Source organism: Temnothorax americanus, unplaced genomic scaffold, assembly GCF_048541705.1.
Source record: "Temnothorax americanus isolate GAGA-0224 unplaced genomic scaffold, ASM4854170v1 Scaffold5, whole genome shotgun sequence".
NCBI lineage: Eukaryota > Metazoa > Arthropoda > Insecta > Hymenoptera > Formicidae > Temnothorax > Temnothorax americanus.
This window is the reverse complement of record NW_027509657.1, coordinates 1,588,066-1,610,471: the sequence shown is the minus strand read 5'-3', so window position 1 is coordinate 1,610,471 and position 22,406 is coordinate 1,588,066. Positions and strand designations below refer to the sequence as shown.

At 36.3% G+C, this 22,406-nt stretch overlaps 1 protein-coding gene across 13 annotated transcripts in view; it reads left to right on the top strand.

Moving 5' to 3' along the window:
- Cac (calcium voltage-gated channel subunit cacophony) overlaps nucleotides 1–22,406 on the top strand; it is a 169,843-nt gene that overhangs the window by 33,235 nt on the left and 114,202 nt on the right. For all 13 annotated transcript variants that reach the window (XM_077418699.1, XM_077418698.1, XM_077418697.1 and 10 more), the window contains exon 2: nucleotides 19,829–20,086. In XM_077418699.1, coding sequence (XP_077274825.1) covers nucleotides 19,830–20,086 — 257 coding nt within the window. In that variant the 5' untranslated portion in view covers nucleotide 19,829. The remainder of the gene's footprint in view (nucleotides 1–19,828; nucleotides 20,087–22,406) is intronic.

The window sequence follows — 22,406 nt, the reverse complement described above, 5'->3', positions numbered from 1 at the left end:
GTATCGCACGAACTTTCGGCCGACCGTATGTCTTTCTTAACAGCGCGCAGCCGATATATTTCCGTGTCTTAAAAAATGAATGCCGTCCATTTTCCCTGAGGATTTGAATTTATCGGCCAACTTGCCGTTACCTCGACGTCCGCAACCGTCGCCGTTGTTTGCCGAATGCAATTACGCGAAAGCCGTTCGATGTTTTTCTTCCGCGAGCAAACATTACGAATTGTTCGGCAGTAACAATGCTTTATTATACATTTATGCGGTAACATCGCTGAATAAATGCAGGGTGCATTTGAAATAGACGATAGCATTTTAACAGCGTGCTCTTTGAAAACGGGAGTAGGAAAGATTTATCAATCTATATATATTTTTTCTTATTAACTTTTAATTTATTTAATGCAGACAAATATTGTAAGGTTAAAAACTAAAATGCTTAACTATTTTATTAAAGAAAATATTGCGCAAAAAACCCGTTGTCATAATTACCCTTATTATTTCTTATATTAAACTATCGGTTTTATTTATAGTATCGCGGCGCGTTTACAATTTATGAGACACGATGAAATAAATGGTGCCATATACCATAGCGTGCTGTGTGACACATCCAATGAGCCATAAAACATAAAGATGATTATTATCGGTTAAATAACATATATCAATTTCATTTTAAGCGACACTGCAAAACGTCTTTCACTTTCGCAAAATAATTGCACGCGCGTACCATTTTTGATAGTACATTTTGTGTTCTTTTGGAGCATTTGATACTATAGTTTCTGTTTATTTTATTTCATCAATAAATTTTTTTTTATATTGAGCCAGTGCATTATTGTTTTCGGCTCTATTTTTGTTTTGGTTTTTTGGCTCCGGTTACGTTTTCGAGAAGTCCGCAAACACCAGCGAGTGTAACGTGAGAAACAAAAGAACGGTACAGATATGCCTATATATGACCATGCATGGTCTCGATATTTCCGAAAAACGTGAAATTGGCAAGTTTGCATTTTATTTACGATATTTTCACCGACGACCGTTCGTACGGTATCTCGTAATTTTGAGTGCCGCGTCACACTACATGCAATATTTGGAGGATGGGAAACCGCATTGTTACGTGGACGTGAACGCGAGGACGTGTCCGTGTGTGCGCTCGCACACTTTTCCGCGTCGAAGCAACAGGGTGTCGCTAGATCTCTGCCGCATTCGGAATATCTCGGAAAATGTACACCGGGTGACCAAATAATTCAATCTTTGTCGGATCATTTTGCGCGCAGTGTTTCAAGCGCTAAATACTTGATCCATTAATGGACTTTTCGTTGCCGTTTTCATGTTTCTCACATCTTGCTCTTGTTTTTAATTGGGAGAAAATAATCCTTTTAAAAAGAAAGAGAAATTAAAATGATGGTATGTTAATTTGATTAAAAGGGAAAGTCTCAAAATTAAAATAAATATGATCAAGAACAATTCGAAAATTAATATATATAATATAGTTTCGCAGTGGGGTACGCAGTAAGATGTTTTTAAGTTAATTACAATTTATGCATATTATTACGAAAGATTAACCATCCTAAGCAGAATAAGAAATTGCGAGACTGCAGTGTTAATGAAAAAGGAAGATACATTTTGCCGGTACGCATCGCCGAGTTCAAAATTAATGTTATGATCTTAATACAATTACTTCTTAATCTTCGGGAACGGTTGCAATTTTATGTGACACATAAACTTCTTTATCTTTTGTCTCGAGATCGGGATCTGAGTTATGAACGCGAATATTACGCGTTTTGTCTGAGGCTTAGACTCTGAGCACTATATGTAAAGCAAGTCATAATGAAATCTGCTGCCACTGGGAAAATCGTTGCATTCGCGATCGTATCCACGCGAAATATTGAATCGAGGTAAAAAAAAAAAAAAAAAATTTTGTTTTACAATACACATGAATGAATTTTGTGTCAAAGTTTTTTCGAATTCTCTAAAAATATTGTAACTTCAGTTCCTGCGCGATTCCATTGTTGAGGAAATCGTGATTTTATCGTTGCCTTTTATCGCTGCGTTTGACAGTTATGTTTTTTTTTGTAAACATATAACTAAAAATTCGTGAAATGATATATAGTATCTTCAAACAATATATCGATTAAAGTTAGAATATAATTATCATTTGGTTAATTTTCTGATAAATAATACACAATTAGAAAAAAGATAGCTCTTTAGCTAAATTTTAGCTGTGCATTCAGACTTACGAATTCTTGATTTAAAAAAACAGGAATATTTATATCTTGTTTTTTAATCTATTATGTATTTTCCGATTTTGTGAAGGAAATCTTGGTATATATATTATACCTTTATCAGCGCTACAGAGCATCGCACGTTAATTAATAGCGAGAGGTTTCTCGAGATTTTGCCATTACAGCGGTGTGAGCATATATATATACGTGTTTATCCGAGCTTCATGCGGGGAGAGCGGATAGTAACTCCCGGAGCTCTTGATACGTGTGTGGCCGCACGTGGAAGTGCAACAGCTCGCCGGTAAATCTTCGTAATTTCCAGAATACGCGCGTCGGTCGATCGGATACCGGGTGGCCCAGCGAAATTGAGTTTGCTCTCTCACGGTAGATACTTCATTAATCTTCCTAGCCTATACCCCCCCCTTTCAAGCTCCCTTTTGTATCGCTCGGGGTTGGTGAAACGCGAGACCACATTTTCTCATCGACGATCTCTCCCTAATGGAGCACGTGATTTTCTCAGAGCTTCTCGAACCAAGTTTTAACATTGATACACTTTTTAAGAGACAAAGCTCCTTTCTTTCGACAAAATAGTTTTCAGATTTTTTGCTTTCGTATAATATATAGCTTATTCTTTCTTTTCTTTAATTAATTTTTTGTCGCAGACAATTTTTTACGGTATAGATAAATTATTACGTATATCTATCTTATTAGAACAATTTCATAATGTTAATAATTCTCTTTCTCTTTTTTATTCTGTAACATTGTACCCGTAATTGGCTCACGTTACGCAGTATGGGATTAAATAATATTTATTACGAGATGAGAAAAGTTGTTACAACTTGTCATCTTAATAAATAGGACATTTTTATTATGTCAGGGTAATAAATAAAATATCGTATTTGATATTGTGCAACACAATATAATTAATATTTATTCATGATAATTGGAGCAATCATTTTGATAGAATATTATTGAATTTTTTTGTTTCAAACAGAATGGAACAGAAATATAAAACAAAATTCTTTTTCTTACTGTCTTTCTCTCTAATCCATTCTTAAGTTACGTATAAAATGATATCTTTTATACAGTACACCCTATATAAGATTAATCGTCTACGTTGTAAGGATTTGATTCTCATCCGTTCCTGTAGTTAGAGATAAACTAATCTTCCACGTTTGCTAATTTCTAATCTGCGCAGACCTTCTAACTCTATTCAAATTCATCGCAAATACGAGAATAGACGCAAATTCAAGGACCTTGATATCTCGGCATAGGATGATTTCACCTTAAAGCGATATATATTTAAAATCTCTCTGGTATATCTCTCTCAAACGAAACATATATAATTACATGTTATACCTATGTAACTCTTTGCAATTGTTCTGTTACATCAGTCATTCTCAGAGATATATTATCGTACGTGAACTTCTAATTTATTCTATTTATACATAAAGCTTATCGAGCATTGAAGAAACAGTAAATATTAATGTATTTGGTAATACATTTCAGATATTTTACATGTATAATACATTTATTTTTAATATTCACATTGTGATTTAATTACACATTGTTTTTAACCAGGCTAAAAATCTGATTGTGCATCGGACTTCAATCATTAAACAATTTTATATCCCCTAGTTACGCTACATACCTATTTTATATACTTTTATATTTTCTTATTGGATTAGTATAGAGTTTAATGAACTCGTTCTCATATATATAATTTTATCGAAATCGTCGCTTAACATGCAACATCGTGAATTTAAGTATCTCGTTAGTATATTTTGAAATGATATGCAAATTTGTCGTGGTCGATCTCAGTAGCGGCTCTCTCTCTCTTTCTCTTTCTCTCTCCTTCTCTTTCTGGTCGAAAACCAATTTGCGAAATTCTGCGACCCAGCGTGCCGCATCGAAGGACCGGCCGCAATGGCGGATTTTAATCGGATTAGAAATCGCTGAACAACTAAAAGTGACATATAATTTAACTCGCGTTATTTTCTCCCGTTATCCGTGGACAACGCGAATTAATCGGTTGCCGGCATAAATCGCATGGTAACATACACTTCTAGTCGACCATTGGATAATTACATTTTGTTTTTCGATCCGCCCGAACGTTTGTTTCGTTCAGCCGCGTGATTGTGTTATACGATATCGTGTTGCTGAGATAAATTCGGAAATGTGGGAACATAATAAACTATATTTTAATTTTATTTAATTATCATATTTTATATAAAACATTTATATTATTACACTGAGATAAAAAATTGTTAATCCCAAGAAATATTTAGTCCGATACGTTTAATTAAACATTTTAGTTAGTTAACTAAATATTAGTTGTTTCAACAATTTATTTAGTTTTTTAAATCAAGAATTAATTAATTCAACTAATGTTTAGTTAACTAACTAAAATGTTTAGTTGAACGTATCGGACTATAAATATTTCTTGGGATTACCAAATTTTTTTTTAGTGTATCTATTATTAATCTTTTTTACATCGTTTTAGCCATTTGTTTCTTTATTCTGGAACATTATTGCATGCGTAATAGTATATTACACTACAAGGGCCGAAAGTTGAATTTTCGGCCCTGCGCGTCATGATGCCCCGAGGCGAAGCCGAGAGCATCATGACGAGCAGGACCGAGATTTCAACTTTTGGCCCGCGTAGTGTATACGATTTTTCTTCATAGCCGGTCGAAAGTACGTTATTAATTTTACTTTTTAACTTTAAATGTTAATAAGCATGTTTTTGATGCCTGCCCTCGACATTTGCGGCACGGGCGAAGCGAGTGCTGCTGGTCGGGGGGGGGGGGGCAGGCATCAAATACATTCCAAGAGTCAAGTCTTGTCATATTTTGTAAAAATAAATTAATTCTATTAGCTTTCAAGTAATGTAACATTGTCTCTTGAATTTAATGTGCTTTTCAAAATTGACCAAACACTCCATAAAGTTGACGGCTTTAATTTTTTAGATAGGTCCTTAAAATACACAACCAAATTATTTTCTTCACAGTTTGACAGTGAAGTTTGTGTTCTATCTGCCACTTTTTATACGTGTCGTAAACAAGATTGTATCGATCAACAGACTTCTTTGGCAACGTATCTGTATTATTATCAATCGCGCTTCTGCATCGAAATTTCGTATAACTTCTTCCTCGTCTACGGATTCATCAGATGACATATTGGACAGAACAATATTGATGACTATTTTTAAGGTTAAAGAGCGTTAAGGTTTAAAGTTATAGAGAGCGCGCGTGTTACTTTTTACAGGGAGTAATGTTAAACTTTCGTCCCTGCTATTAGGGACGAAAGTACGTACTTTCGACCGAGGTATAAAGAAAAATAATGTTCTACAACTTTGTTGATATCTGTCCTATAATAATTTTTTAAATGTTATTTTATTTTGAATGTTGCCGCAATTTTTTTCATTATATAAAAAGCCTGGAACGCGTTTTCACCATAAAAGACAGCATTAGAGTTGGCACTAGATTACCATCGTACCGTTATTTACGTGCTTCCGCGTGAAACTGGGTTTATACGCGCCCCTGCTTATGTGACCATTCTGCGGTTTTATTGCGGCCCTTCTTTTACTTGCGAATTTAAAACGCGTCGTATTACCATACATCATTTAAATCCTTGTTGGCTCGAGATCGACTGCGAAAGTTTTCAAAGCGGTCTCCTCTTATTGGTCTTATATACGTATTGATATTGCCGCGGCGCTTTATTAAGACAATACATCTCTTGTATTCATTGCCGTTCCGCATTGTAAATGACGTAATTAACATCACTCTTGACAATTAATTAAGCAGACGTCTTATGACTACGTCACTTCATATTTTATATATGTATATGAGATAATTTCAATATTTTAATTTAGCAAAATTTTTCCTTCCTTTAAAAATATTCATTAACGTAGATGCAAAACAACCTTCTTTACATGCTGGAAAACTTTACGTGGGAGGTATTTCAAGTATTACGCATTTATATACGCAATTATATAAACGCGCAGAATCCTGGCTATTAACATCGCGACGTATTCACTGTGATATTTCCAAGCCGAGCTGAAAGCATGGCATCGCACGTGACTGCGTAAATGGACTGATTTGCCATTTGGAGCCTGGCCACATACGACTGTAACTATAATATACTGCGCGAGTCCAGTGATATTAAGTAAATCCTACTCATATCTCGGTTGACTACTACTTGCGCTTAATCCTTCGATTGCTATGACGTTAATAATATATTGTGAAATAGACGTTTGCAATCTATCTGTCGCGTTGCCACGTTTACGTAACGGTTATTATTATTATTATTATTATTATTAATTAACATATTTATAGTCATTATCGCTTTCGAATTACGCTTTATGCGCTTATAGGCAAAATTATTAAACCTGTTAAATCTAGCTGTCAAATAATTAAATCAATTAAACCTGGGAATTGATTCGTCTAAAAAATATTGCAGTAGGTAACTTGCTTTATGAATAAAATTGCTCTAAACCTATAAATACAAGATAACGTGAAAAATATATTGTTTGTATTTTTCACTGTTGTTGACGAGAACTTGGATGCGAGATCTTATGTTATTTTGTATTTTGTGTGCAGTGTACATCGCTACGGGCGACCAAACATATCCTACCCATCGAGTGATACGTAGTTCTATCTATATAGCAATATCTACTAGTTTTCGAGTAAACCAAGTAGGGATGCACGTGTGTGAGGTATTTGCTTCTCTCCGACGCGATCAAATCACCGCGAGGATGATCCTCGCCAAATATAATATATATATCTCGATTAAATGTTGAATAAATATAAATCCCGTTAAATAAATATTCAGTCATGCCGTATAGCGCGTATTCCTGCGCGATCGCGCGTAAACCACATCGCAAAATAATTGCACGTCGAATATTTGATATTTGACGCGTATCGCATGGATGCGGCGCGCGGCGGCACATATGATCCGTGGGAGAATAACACGCACGGTCGGCCAACGATATTGATTTTATTTCTTTTATGAGACCGGCGCGGCGGGCGCGACGGATTGATATCTCGTCCAAGAGAATTGGACGATCTCATGCGCGAACATTTGTTGTTTCCCGGGCAACGGTGAAACATGCGCAAGATTGACGCGCCCGCTACAAATATTCGTGGAAGGCTATTAATATCATCCGTGTCCGCGATAAGATGTCTATAGCAATCGACAGATCTGCTACGAGCGCTCGATATACTTCAAGTGTCGAGTGTCGGTTCTACTAGAACAGGCACTACATGTGTCCTATGAGATCCGTGCAATGTAGACACAACGCGACTGAATTAGTATATATAATTGAGCTTGTACATACCTTTGGAATCTTGTTGACTTTATTGAATTTTGAATTTGAAAATTTAACTGTCAAAATATATCTAATGTTAGTAGAAGAATATAAAAATGTGATTTATAAAATGACGCAATAAAAATATATATTCAGATTATGGACATTCAATCACGCGCATAATTAGACATTTATTTGATTTTCGTAAATATATAGGAGAAGCAATAATAAGTAAATTTTACTCGACAAAAGACTTACTCTGCTTTTTAAAATGTGCGCGTCTATTATAAATTGCATGCAAAATGACGTTGTTCATCCGCCATTGAACTGAAAATCGTTATCCGTAAAGTGCTGAATAAAGATATGGGAACGTTGACCTGAATATTACAGACATTGTTTGCTTTCATCACAGGGATGTACATACGTAACACGTATATAGTCTTTCGGCACAATAATACCTCCAAAAAAGCTTTCGACGCAAATGCATTATTATATTTGTCAAAATATACGAGTAATTGGATAAGTACTGCCACGTTTGATATATTTGCGAGCTGATTATTTAGCGGCGTTTCCGTCTTCTTAATATCATAATGGATTTGAACTCTCCGCAATCGATTGCGATAAAAAAAAAAAAAAAATTATAATTAACTTAATATAATTTATATTTTATTTCCCGCGGTGCGAGGGAGGTGACAAGAGGGTGCTTGAATTTCATTGTCATTTTCGATATTCAGCGACTCGCTCCGGGGAGCTCGGCTAATATACGGCAAGCTATAAGCTTTGAGACGCAAACTCGATTAAGCTTACATTCCAGGTTGGGTCGCGAGAGATATATTTGCCGGATAATCAGAAGACCGAGCTGCAACGGACTTATACCTAAAAAAAGAACGAGGAATTCAGTTTTGTGTGCTTGCCTTTGATATACTTCATTTTGCACAGCCTAACTTTGTTTTAACTTTGTTTTTAAAATTTGTCACGGGCATCCGGTCCTCATTCCATTTTTAAGAGAACTTGACTTGAAAATTAATCGAAAAACCTCACGTAGTGAAAATTTAGCCGCGTCGAAGAATATCGATCTAGGAGGAAGCTTTTTAAGAAGAAAGTCCTCTCGATGATCTGCCAATTTTCTCCGGACGATCGCTCGATTAGGTATAGATTTAGACTAACTCACGGGGATAAGAGGACAGGCAGAATGTGCCTCCTCATCGAATCTGCGTTTAGTATCTTTTGTTGTAAACGTTTAAACTTTCGAAACTTATTCGCGGAGTAATTTGACGACGCGGAATGTACGTACATTCTCGTTCGATTTAGACGGCGCCAAGGAATATATGATCGGGAAATAGTTTTTCCGATTGAAATCTGCATACATCATCCGACAATAGACTGATGCCAATCTTCTCCGACTAACGACCGGTTGGTACATGCTCTCAAATATTTTACCACTCTGGCTGTCCTCCAAATCATATCTTGCGAGAAGATCCTTGAACCTTAAGCTGCGCTCTAAATTGGTAGTTATCCCGGTAGTCCGCGTTCTATTTGATCTAGATTAATCTAGAATTAGAGACTGTAATAATAATATCTCCTTTTAGCTGAGAAAAAGAGGAAAAAATTGCACAAATATAAATATTAAATCGGATTAAACTTCGAGTCAAATAAATTAAATCAGCGAGAATGAAAATATTCGTTAATGGCATATATAAAAAAAAAGTGTTCAAAAAATTTAAAGATATAAGAAAAGAATAAAGTTTACATAAAAAAAAATCATACAAGTTATTAAATAGAGAATTGTATTATCTTTTCAGTGTTATACATATAATTTTCTTTTCGCATTATCACTTGTAAAATTGTCTTGCTATTAACTTTCTTTTGGTTATTTTCTGGTTTTTACGGATTATATATCACCATTTTTGAAATATCAAACCTTTTGTAATCCAATAAGCTTAATCCTTGCGAGACGTGGATAGCGCGCTTTATTAGATGTGTCTCCAAGTTTCACGGGGTAGGAGGTCACCGCGTGTTAAACGAAGGTCCTCGTCTCGCGGCTGTCACACGACACGTTAAATCGCGTCGTCTGTCGATCGGCGAGAACAAGGAGGAAAATGAAGGACCCTCTCGTGACGCGCGCGCGCGTGTCCATGAACACGGCTGGCTTTTCAACGGTCGATATTCGGCCATTGGCGGATCTGATCGGGAAATAGCTTTTCCGGCTGATGAAGCTCGCGACACGAACAATACGCTGCTGCCAATCTCTCCCCCGTTCCGACGACGATCGACGGAGGGAAGCGCGTACGGGACGTTCGCAAAATCGGGCATCGCGATGACGACAAGGACGGCGAACCGTCACCAAGTAACGCACAGGAGAGACACATTTGAGTCTCCGAGTATTATATAGTTACGGAAACTGTTACGTGAGGATTATTTCAAGTTTGGCATTTGTCTTTTCTACTATGACACAGTTGTCAGAATCGCGAACGTCGCTTTGTTAACGAATCAAAATAACATGTATTAAAATACATTCTCCAATTATTTGCTTCGTTAAATATCTCTCAGTAATTGAGACCCTCTATTTAACCCTTCCGCTTTCTGAACTTTTTAAATTTATTCAAGTTTTTTTTCTCAGTGTTAAAAAAAGAATAAACGCAAAAAGTACAAATTCTTTTTTACTGAGACTTGTTTCTTCTCGCGAATAAAATTGTTGAGGAATTGGATATGTGAAAAAGGTCATACTGTGTGTGTGAGGTTCGATCATTGCACGTTTTTACTGTAGTGCGATATATCACTGGGAGTTATATATATAGCGACGCGAATTGAGATAAGATATATGTAGGTATTGTTGCAATACCATTAATTACTGCTACTATATATGCGATAGTGATCTCTATTTTATTGTCGTAACTATTTAAAATTAGTGGAGATATATTCCTGGTGTAAGGCGTACTTTACGATTTACATATTTACATATATTTATAGGCGAGATTCATCACGAAACAATGCTTATTCATATGCGCTTTTGTGCGATCGTAATTTCTACCGACGAGTGAGAAAGCAATAGAAACCGTCAAGCGCTCGTTCGTCAAATTTCTCTTGGCAGCAGTCCACTTCGGTCGATGGGATTGGCGCCGGTTTATCGCATGATTATATCGCGATCTCGCGCTCAAAGTATCAACTTTGGCTATGTTCCGATATACGTTATTATACAATAGTTTACATACACTATAGATTTTCAGTATACTTGCAATGAATATCGGAACACAGTCAGTATATTTACTTTTTGGGAGCTCTTTCTTTTTAAGAATAAACACCTTAGTTAGCCTTAGTACAACGATGGGGTACAAGTTGAATTGACATCGCGCATTTCCGCGAAAAGTGTCGTATCTGAATATGATGAATAAAAATTTTACTTTTTTGCATAACTTTATAATGCCCAATGATGAATGTGACTAAAATGGGAAATAGAACCGTATGGTATATATAAGTATCGTGACTGCTAGATAAATTATACTGGCACAGACATCGTTTATACCTGCACGCATAAGAATAGCATGGGAAACATTTTTTTCAAGAGTCTTATTCCTTTCTCAAGGATCCTTTTTAATTTACGAGCTACGTACGCCTGAGATGTATTCTTTGTGTTATCAATCTGCCCGTTTACGATAGTTAGGATAATGGCCGAGGATTCACGAATCGCGTTTCATCCAGGTCACAATAAAAGTGTCGGAGCTGCTTTGGATACAGGAAATTTCAGAGCAGAGGATGTTTTTCTCGCTTTCGCATCATGGAACCAACTTTTAAATTTATAAATGTATTCATTCATTAACTGGTGTATTTTCTGGTAGAAATGCGAAAATTCGATCTCGCTAAAGCCATCTTTCAAGAGAATCCAATTTTTTTTTCTTTTTTGTTTCTTAATTAGGAACCGATTCCCGCCGGAGGAGTTTATGAATAGTTAGAATCAACTTTATCGTTACTGTTTTGTCGTTCCGTTCTTGCGTTTGCATTTCTCTGCAATAATTGTAATTCAAGTTAACTTTAATGGACGATTGCGCTAAAAGCGTTTCAATTTAAACGGCTATTTTTGTCACTCTCCTGATTTGCATGCAATAAAGCAAATTCACTAGTTTCTTCTCGCTTGTATAACACCGTGTTACTTGCTCCCAGGATCCTGTAAAGACACTCCTGGGGATAGTGTATATAGCCTCGAGGAGATACGTGGTAAAAAAAAAAAAAAGTCGAGTCAATATATTAATAAATTAAGTCGATGTATCGTTACTGCTCCGGAAGCTTCGGGAGGGATAAAATTTTTTCACGAAAAACAGCACGGAGGTGATAACTTCGTGTATTGACTCTTTATTTTCCAGCGGAACATTTCCGGGATTCTATATATGATTTTTCAGATTTGCGCTCGTATAACCACAGAGAAACGTCTTAAGACGTTTTTATATAAGAACTTATACTTCCGGAAGAGAAATATAAGAAATGCATCGGTTATAAATATTGCATCTTTTATATATCTCTCTCGCAGCTCTTTTATTATATAATAAGCAAGGTTATCGAAATGCAGAAAAATGCAACTGAAGAAGATAAAATTAAGATATAAAAAACACAAAAACTTAATTTTTAATTATGTTATATCGATATGTTATAATTTTATATAAAACTATGGTCTTTTTCATATAATCTTATATAGCATATGATCACGATAATTATACTATGCGATTGACAGTTTGCTTTGTTTGTACAATGAGATATGATAAATGATATCGGATGATAAGATTTAAAAGTTTAACGAGAGAAACGTATGACACGACAGAGGGGTTAATTATACGCACCATTTACGGACTCGATAAATGACCGTCGAATCGTAGGTACTAATCGTTTCTGGAACACGTGCGCGCCGATCATTTGACGATTAAATGTCGACGCGTGTGCCACGGGCGGCCGGTGGGAATTTTGTAAAGCGACGTTAACGCGAGCGTGCGTGGCATATGACGTTTATGCTTTCATAGGACACAGTATTAACGCGTGTGTCGGCTTTCGATGTTGTCGGCCGGTCAAGATTGCGTTACACGTGTTCTGAAGATTGATCGTTCTTCGTCGCAGACTGACATAATTGTCGCGTATAAAACCTCGTTTCGCGCGCGCTCATATCTTGACGACGAGATTTACAACTTCGTATAATGACGACCACAAGCTTCGAACTTACTTTTGGGCAAGTATATAGAAACTGACGAATCTGTTTGATCGTATTCAGACGAGTGGTAATGTTATAGTCTTCTATACGATATAAACTTATTGCATAAACAAATTTACGAGTGTGAAAATTTTATTTACAAAATACGAAAATTTGCATCCGTATAATATATTTCTATAAAAAGATATGATATTATAATGACAAAAATCTTTATTCAGAGGAAATACATTTTTTTGTTAAAGCTACAAGTTTTCTATCGTATTAATATAAGATAATGCATTTTCAGGCCTATCAGTAGTCAAAGTATAATTAGAGGATATATATATATTTTGGGTCTCCTCTCCTTTATATACAGTTCTGGAAAGTATACAAAGGGCGTCTTCAAAGGGCGACTCACCGTGCGCTCGAAGAATTCTCTGTGATATTGTATTTTCCGTAATCAAGTTCCGGTCCATTGTCGTCGGGTGAAAGAGCAGGTTGTTCAGTTTTTAGCCATATAGTATAGTCTGCGTAAAATTCCACGCGTCAAAAGCGCGCGCGGCAGGTTGCACAGCAGGCTGCGGACGATTTAGATCAAAGGAGCTGCAGGTGCAATTACCGCGTGCGCAGCGCAAACGCAACAGAAAATCGCAACGCAGAGCATGCTCTGTCTTTCTTACCCCCCTTCTCTCTCTCTCTCTCTCTCTCTCTCTCTCTCTCTCTCTTCTCTCTCTCTCTCTCTCTCTCTCTCTCTCTCTCTATTTCTCGCAAGTTTGTTTATGAAGTGTCGGATACAGACGGTTGACGAAATGAACCAACTGATTTTGCACAGAATCCGGATGAGAGAGGAATTTTCTTCTCTTCTCTGCTGTCATTCCTCTTTCTCCATTAATAGTCAATGAGAACGAGTCACTAGAGAAAGAGAGAGGGAGAGAGAGAGGGGGAGAGGAAGAAGGGGAAAATTAGATCCTGCTGAGCCTAAAGTGCAGGGCTGAGAAAGGGTGGGAAAACGAGTCAACGCGCGGATTATCGTTCGCTCTCGCCCAGTAAGCTCTATAGAAATTTATCCCGCGTGTATTTGCGAGATGCTGTATTTTCCATTAGCTCGAGATGGTTGTTTTCTTTAATTCAGCAAATTATTAATGACGATTTATCATACACGCGCTTATTGTGAAGTTTAACAATAACATAATTAAATATTTTATATTTAAATGCAGCGTTGGCACGCTCGTAATTAATGTAATTATAATTATATTATAAACAAAGCTTCCTCTATGAGGAAGCAAAAAGATGCACGCAAACTTATTACGTGTTTTTATTATTATCTCTCAACATTATCATTTGAAGAGTAGAAACAAGTATAATTTTAATGGTTATTGTTGATCTAATTTTAAATAATTTTTACTAAAGACAATACTATAAGTATTTTAGGACTCAACAAATATATTCATATAATATGAACGTCTTAATTTCGTTTAGTTTATATATTATGCATATTCTTTTAATATTTAGTTTTTATAATTTGCGATTTATAGATCAATTAAAGGTCATAATTGCATGGCATAAGATATATTTAGCTCATTGTAATCTCTGCATAACTGCGCCTTATGTCATGTCTACGGTGCGTGTAATTTAGGAGTAATTCGTAACATCTATCAAGATTTTGCGTAACTGTTTTATACTGCGCCGCGCCGTAGTCGGTTCCTTGTCGGAAGTTTCCACTCAAGCTGCACTTCGTGCGAGTTTCGGTTTGTGACATCGCTGTGACATTAGTTGAACTTTGCCATTATAGCCGGCCGACTATCGGACGCGGCGCGACTCCGCTACAGTTCTAGTGATTAAAATTTGAATTATTTGGGCAACTTTAACATTCGTTTGTCAATTTGCGAGGGTGGATTCCAGGAGAAGCGTAATGTATAATTGTAACGCGATGCGTGAACGGATAAAAAGGTCACGATGCACTGTTTCATCGAGTGCGAGCCTTTTGGCAATTCGTCGATTCGCATGAAATGACGAAGGCTTTTCACAAATCAAGTTACAGACGAGCAAGGAAAACTCGTATTGCATTTAATCTCACGTAAACTTTATTTCAATAGAATTCAGATTTAATTATGGTTCTATTATAGATATGTTTTAGGGAATTCGAGTATATAGAATAGACTCGCGGAACAAATGTATTTAAATTAAATCGAAAATCTATTCTCTTCGGTTTTTATTCGTTTGAATATATGCGAAGATGGTTAAATCAATTTTTACGAAATTACGTAACGTGTTTTATCGTCTATTTAAGCACGAAAGCATCCATCTTAAAATTTCATATTCGGAAATTTATAATAACATTTTTGTTGTCGATCGCGTAACGTCACGTAATAAGATTTATCTCATAAAGTAACAAAGAAAATGTATACTTTAAGAGCATTTTCGTTATACGCGTGGTACGCAATTAAAGCCTGCTGTATTTTTTTTCTAACGTGCACTCAACGTTTATCGATCAGTAAGATTGTTATTAGAGAAGAAAATTCGCATTTTATCTAAAATAATTAATCTGGAATAATTAATCTAAAATAATTAATTTGAACCTTATTATGTATGGAGAACTATTCGCTCTTATAAATATATAAAACACGGTTGAAAGTTTTCCACCCTAACAGTGATCTTATAAATTTGCTTTTCCTTTTTATTCCACGCACGACACTCTCGAAACGATTCCCTGATGCCATCGATTCACCCTCTTCTTTTTTCCCGTTTCTACCCCCCGGCACAGGAAACGGCTCGGGGGTAAAACTAATTTTACGAGATATCGGCCGATTCCTTCGATTCTTTATTAGATTTCCTATGTCGATGTGGTACTCTGTACCGAGTAGAGAGGAATTAGCGAACGAAAAATGTTCAGAGATGATTGCAAATGTTTTGGAATCTTTTGCTAAACGAGATTATATTGTTACTTTCGTGCCAAAAGTGCAAATGCGAAATCACAATTATTTTCACTTAGAATTATCGTATATAGAATTATCGCATTTGCAATCTTTTTTCGATATTCAGATGACAATCTTACGTTTAATAATTCAAAATAATCGTATCAGGATATTAATAATTTGTCTAATATTATCGTAAATATGGAAATACGTGAATTTCTAAAGGTGCGGATAACTTTATATTTGCAATAAAAATATGATCTTTATTTTCAAATTGTTTCGGAATTTATCTGGATTAAGGCGCAAACATTGTTATCAAGCGGACAAGGTATAAGATGAAAGAGAATTTGTATATATACGCGCGAATAGAAGCATGTGTTGTTCTGCTGTCTATAATAGAAGCAGAGGGGCAAAAAGCACTTTGGAAAACGAGGGAACTATAGAGGTTCGGCAAATTCGTATTTAGATGAGATAAACGAAAAAAGCTACGGCAGGAATACTTATGAAAAGAAGAGGTGGTCTGGACAAAGGAAGTGGAGAGATGAAAAGGATAATGGATGGAATAAAAACAGGATCCTTTGCGGATGGTTCGTGCGAGAATCGACGAGAGAGATTTTCGAGCGATATTCATTTTGTTAGACTAGAAAGAGAGAACGAGAAAAAGACCCGTACAAAGAGAGAGTATGCACAAATATATGTGAAGGGTGAGAGATAGAGAGAAAGATGGGCAGAGGGAGACTGGGAGGGTTAGAGGAGGGAGGAAACGAGAGAGAGCAGGGCAAAGGTTGCCGGGTAACACAGCGAGGGTGGGATAAGAGTTCCCCGGGGTGCCTAGCAACAGGTTGCTACCCTAAAATTTCGACCACCGGCTTTGGCGCGGCGTGCGGGAAGACTAGCTACTGCAACCTGCACGCATACGCGACCTACGTATTTTCCCTAAACTTGTTTACGTAAAGCGCGTCGATATACGCTCCTGTGCGCGGTTCGCCTTCGATTTCTCATTATCCGCCATGAAAGCGGTCGTGAGGGAGGAGAACGAAAATAAACGAATAAGCTTGTGTTTGCACGATTTCAGGACTCGTCATTATTTTCTAGTTTTCTTATTGTGTTTGTATAAATAATATAGAATTATAGACAAAATGACTATAATATAATTGATATAAAATGCAGAGTAGTTTACGTAATAGTTTACGTAAATAAACTTTTAACAGATGAATAATTACAGTTTAATAGCGATAGTGTACATAAATAACTGTAAAAAGAATAAAATAAAATTGCATGCGAGATGGATCTCTCGTGAATGGGAAATTGCAACTATAGATTTAAATTCGCGAAAAATTGTATAAATGATACATCATCTGTCACTTTTACATATCAATGTATAAACCGTCTCATAAATTTTTATTGAGTTACGATGACATTGTCTACGCACGTTATTCTCGATGCATTATATAATAACAATAGAGAATGGGAGAACAACACAACAAACCTGTTCTTGACTTATTCATATCGACTTTTATTTCATTATGCATTTATGCAGGGAATAAGCGAATGAATGGCTGATGCGTGTGTGTTAGACGAAGGCGATTCGGTGAAACGATGACATAAGCCTGATGGGATTAGTTTAAGAGAGAGAAAGAGAGTCAGGGTAAAAACTTTCAATTGATTATTTTCCAGCACGAATGAGAATATATCGCAACATGAGTAATGTCCATTCGCGTGAAATTTCGCGTTGCGAACGTGTTAATTGAGATGCGTGTAGCGTGCGCTGGTGTGCATGCCCGTAATGGATTGTAATTCTGTTTTGTTCATTCGATAAAGCCCGGACCGGATAATAATTTGTGCGCTCAAATAACCGTGCGAGAACTGACGCGTGTTAACGCCCGCGAATTGTCGACGAATATCTCGCGTCACGATTCAATCCGCGAGGAATCGACATCGACGGAAAATTGCTTTAATCGCCGTGAACGCATTTCACATAGGGGAGAGAGTATTATGCGGATCCGCTGGTGTAAAATGTAAAATATCCTCGAGACGTGAATTTTCCAATAAATCGATTTTTCTTCACTATATAAGGATTATCGTTGTGGTAATCGCCGAAATCACACAACTCTCTTTATTGTCGAAATCTCTCATTTTTTGTTTAATTTAAAGCGACATTTTATTGCGATTTTAATTTGACGCACGCCTTACTAAATAAAATATTTTGGTCTTAATCTCGATATCCATCTTGTCGCAAGATATTCCGTGGCATTTCACGAAATCATAATTTCGTAGTCTAAGCGCTTTGAGCTGCACCGTCATTTGGAGAACACGCAACGTGTAAACTGTATACCCCCGATATGCTCTTGATCCATGGATATATGTACTTATTTAGTGTACGTGCGCCTGCTTAGCATAATACGCTTGGTGGAGAAACTTTGTGAAACTCTCCGCCGTAATAAAGTCCTCGAATTTGATAGTTCAAGGAAACAACTATCATGTAACGCGGATGATTTACCGTATACTTTCCGCAACCGAAATGATTTTACTTTGAAATATTTACGACGTTCATCCACAACTCCGTATTTTCATTACGGCTGATTTTATCGAGCGTCGTTTAATCTTTTATCGTTCCCTAATAAGTGTCGGGTTGATATCGATATAAAATTCCGCGAACTTTATATTTATCAGAATATTTATGAAGGACAAACTATAATATATAAAGAGAAGTCTTTCGCACATTTTATTAAAATGCAATGTCGAAATATTACCCGCAGGAAAGTAGCATCTCTCCGAGGTTTTTCCTTTTGCAGACTTCTTACATTGCACCGAGGTACTAATTGCCACGGAAGTATTACGAATTCTTTGATGACTTTTCTGGTGCGTTTCTATTCATACGGCAGATATTCACGCAACTTGCATTTCCGGTTCGCCGAGGGTAGTGAACTCGGCGTGTACGACGATGATTAATCGGATTTTGCAATATCTAGATATAGCGGTGGCGCTTTATTTTCCATCATTTCAGTGCGCGCGACGGACGCTTTCAGGAAATGAAGAGAAAAGGTAGAAATGTGGAAAGGAGAATCCACGTTCGTGACATTTGAAAAGCCACGAGGGAGCCAATAGATATACAGGACGCGGCCGCGGATAAATAATTAATAGAATATTTTACGCACGTTGCCGAGAGATGATTCCTTTAACGTTGCTTGATGTGTAACACGAATGAATGGCGTGTAAATCCGTATCGAATTAAGACTCGTATACTTACCGTGGCATCGATGGGTTCGTTCTTTTCTCTTCTTTGTATTCGATACGACCGACTTTTTCCCATTGATCCGACGAAGATTAGTTCAGGCATCACCGATACGTTAAGGGAAAAAAAAGGCTATTAATGGCTGTGGCACGCGTGCCAGAAAATAGACGGGCACAAGTGCTCGATCGCGTGACTGCCGGCCGCCACCGATGCGCCAAGATTAGGCCAGTCAACGTAACCTAATTAACGAAAGAACGCTCTGTTGGGGATTTCTTCCACGCCTCGTTAGTTTATACCTTCGCAAATTTTTCTTTTAACCGAGAGCGGCGATTCCGGCCCGGACAGTTTATCGTTATACGTGATTCATGCGTGCCATCTGATTTTAAGTGTATCATGTTGATTTATGACCGGCGACCCTAATTTTAAAACTGAATACCTCAGATAAAATAATTTTTAGTCAGAAACGCTAGGTGCTCGTCACTCTTTTCTATTTTATTTTTGCTGCGATATCGTTTCCGACACATCACTATATATATATACAGAATAAACTGTAACGCGTTCTCTCTTTTTTTTTTCAAGAGGTTGAGTGTAAAAAAATAGAGATCCGAAGATACGTGTCAGCTTCACGTTTTCATTGTATAATACGAACATTATAGTTACAACATTTTTATTTTAATCAGGATTGACTTATAATTCTGATACTTTTTGATTGGTTTTTTTTAACAGAACTCAAGTCTGATCGAAATAAAACAGCTATGACGATTAAGCGTAAAAGATAAGGAATCTCTTTTAGAGTACTTTCTTGACTATTTTATCCCGAAGAGAAATTTTATAAATTATTGATATTTGACTTCCTATTTTTTAATTGTTTGAATTTATTTATTATACAAAATTTTAAAGAAAAGCGTCAAGAACTTTTTGGAAGAGATTTTTATCTCGCAATTATATAAAGTAACTTCTATTTAATTAGCACATTTATACATTTTCCAGGATGTTGGGTGGCGTGGCAGGTCGGCACGTGGCTTCACGTCGGCGTGGCAGCAATCCGCTGGTGCGTGGAAGTGTGGGCCTCATCGGCTATGGTGCCACATCCGGGATCGGCGGTGCTGCTGGAAACGCAGCTGATGGCGGCGCAACGCATTTGGATACGGTGCCCCGATATGCCGCCAGGAGACGGAGGGCTGTTACCACCAGCGATCACAAGAGCTGCGCCCTTATACAGACGCGGCTCAAGCTTGGCGATATTATGTGAGTGATCATCCTTCCTCTCTCTGTTTTTCTTATTTGGTTCCTTAGCTACGAGCAGTTACAACCATGTAGATATCCAGCTTGGAAATCTTACGACATAAAAAGGAGAAAAATGATTTTTTTGGCTGAACAACCAAGATCTCTTTTATTGATGCATCGTATTTGATGGTAATTAATATAGAAACGATATAATGCGCGCGATTATGATTTATTCGCAATTTAGTCTTCTTTTATTTGTCGATTATTTTGAGAATGCATCTACACATATAGTTATAGTAGGTTAAAAATAGAATATTGTTTATCGTCTACATAAAGTTAAAAATTTTTTAAAAAGCTCTTGAGGTCTTTGTTTAAATTATGATGATGGCTTTATTAGAATTGTAAATTAGAATTCTGCAATAATGTATTTTTCGATATTAAGGCATCACGTCTTAGTAAAAGATAATTTTAGTTTTCCATTATTAGCTATATTGACCGTCAATAGCTTTTGTGTGAAAATAATAAATAAAATACACATAGGGGTTCAAAATTTATGTAGGAGACAATTAATGCTATTGGCAATCGCGTTTTATTATTTCCTTTTTAACCGCATAGAACAGTCACCTAGGGTGATTTTTACATTTCAGTGTCGAAAAAATGAAGCTCATGTCACAGTATTTTTAATGTGTTTCTGTTATTTTTTAATTTTTTTTGTTTTTTTTTTTTACATTTTTTAGAAAATATTGAGTAAATCTATATACACACTGTCTTTAAATACTAATAAATTACACAGAAAGAATATATGTTTTATCATCATTATAGTTTAATTGGAAATAATCTTGTTAATTCAATAACAGTATTAGTGAAACAGTACTTATTTTATTAAAAGACATACTTATTCTATTAAAACAAAAGCATGACGTATTGAATTAACAAGATTATTTCCAATTAGACTAATGTTGTCGATACAACATCATTTTTTCTCCGTGTATAGAACGATGAAAAATATGCAATATGTAATTAATAACAATGATTTATAATTGGAATGTTAAAGTCGCCTCAAGTGACCGTTTACGGAAAGTAAATGAGGTGACTGCGTTTCTGATGAGTTAAGAGGTAACACGAATATGCCAAGAAATCTTAACGATATAACTAACTGACTCATGGGTACAACATATCTCTTATCACTTGAAATTTATTTCTAGTTTTTATGCTATCGCTATATCCGCGCGTAAACTATTTTACCGACATTGTTTCAACCCCTTTTACCCTACGATGTTATACCGACAAGAGTCGACTATAGATAACGTTGATAAGAGCAGCAACCAACATAAACTGTACTCTGATAAAACAGGACTCGTCGATAGGTACACGTTTAAATCGAGCTACAACCGTCGGTAATATTTCCTACCCCTGCATGTTCAACCCTTAAACAAACATCGGCAAGTATAGAATGTTCTTGCCTTGATATTGCACTACCTTAATGGGTTGCTATCTAAATGATTCACATTAATATCAACTGTCGAATTATTATTACTTACATATTTTACAATAAAAACCGACATTTGATATTTATTTTCTCTTTTTTTAAAAAATAAACTAGTTTTTCGATCTCTTTAAATTTACATCATTAATAAATTATAATAAAATTATAATAAAATTTTGAAAACTGAGCTAATTTTATTAGATAATTAATTTATTATTATAGATTACTATTTTCCTATAAAAATAGGAAAATAAAAAAATGCAAGAAAGAAATATTAGATGACTTGATTAGGTATATACCTACATGATGTAATCTTAATATATTAATTATCATGCAGTAGTACCTCGATATTACATAGATATTATCGTGATTTTTTAAGCTTTTTGCTCGGTTTTTACGAGAAAAATACGACCGATTTATCCGCTAAATTATCCGCCAATGATAACCCGAGCCTTCGGTCGCGTCGCGGAGATGGTGCCAGACGAGGAGCCGCGTCTGACCGTACCGGGTCATGCACTACTGCGGCCGAATTAAAGTCTAATGTAGCGAGGTGTCTGTACACCCCTCGCGTCGTTCGTCCGTCCGGCTCTACACACTATCGATTAGCCTTCGATTGTTCGGTCGTTACTTTCTATTTCCAGCAACGCGCGCGCCGTCGTTGGCCGTTCACCAGGGCGAATCTAATTACGATTCCATTAGCGATCGTTTCTGCGACCAATCATTTTACCGTTTTCCTGCGTTTTCTTTTCAAAACACTTTTTAAATCAATGCACGGAAAGAATTTTCTCTTAAAATTTACCCTGAAATCATGGTAGTTGTGGGACAACGTGTACCACCAAAAATTTTATGCGAGCT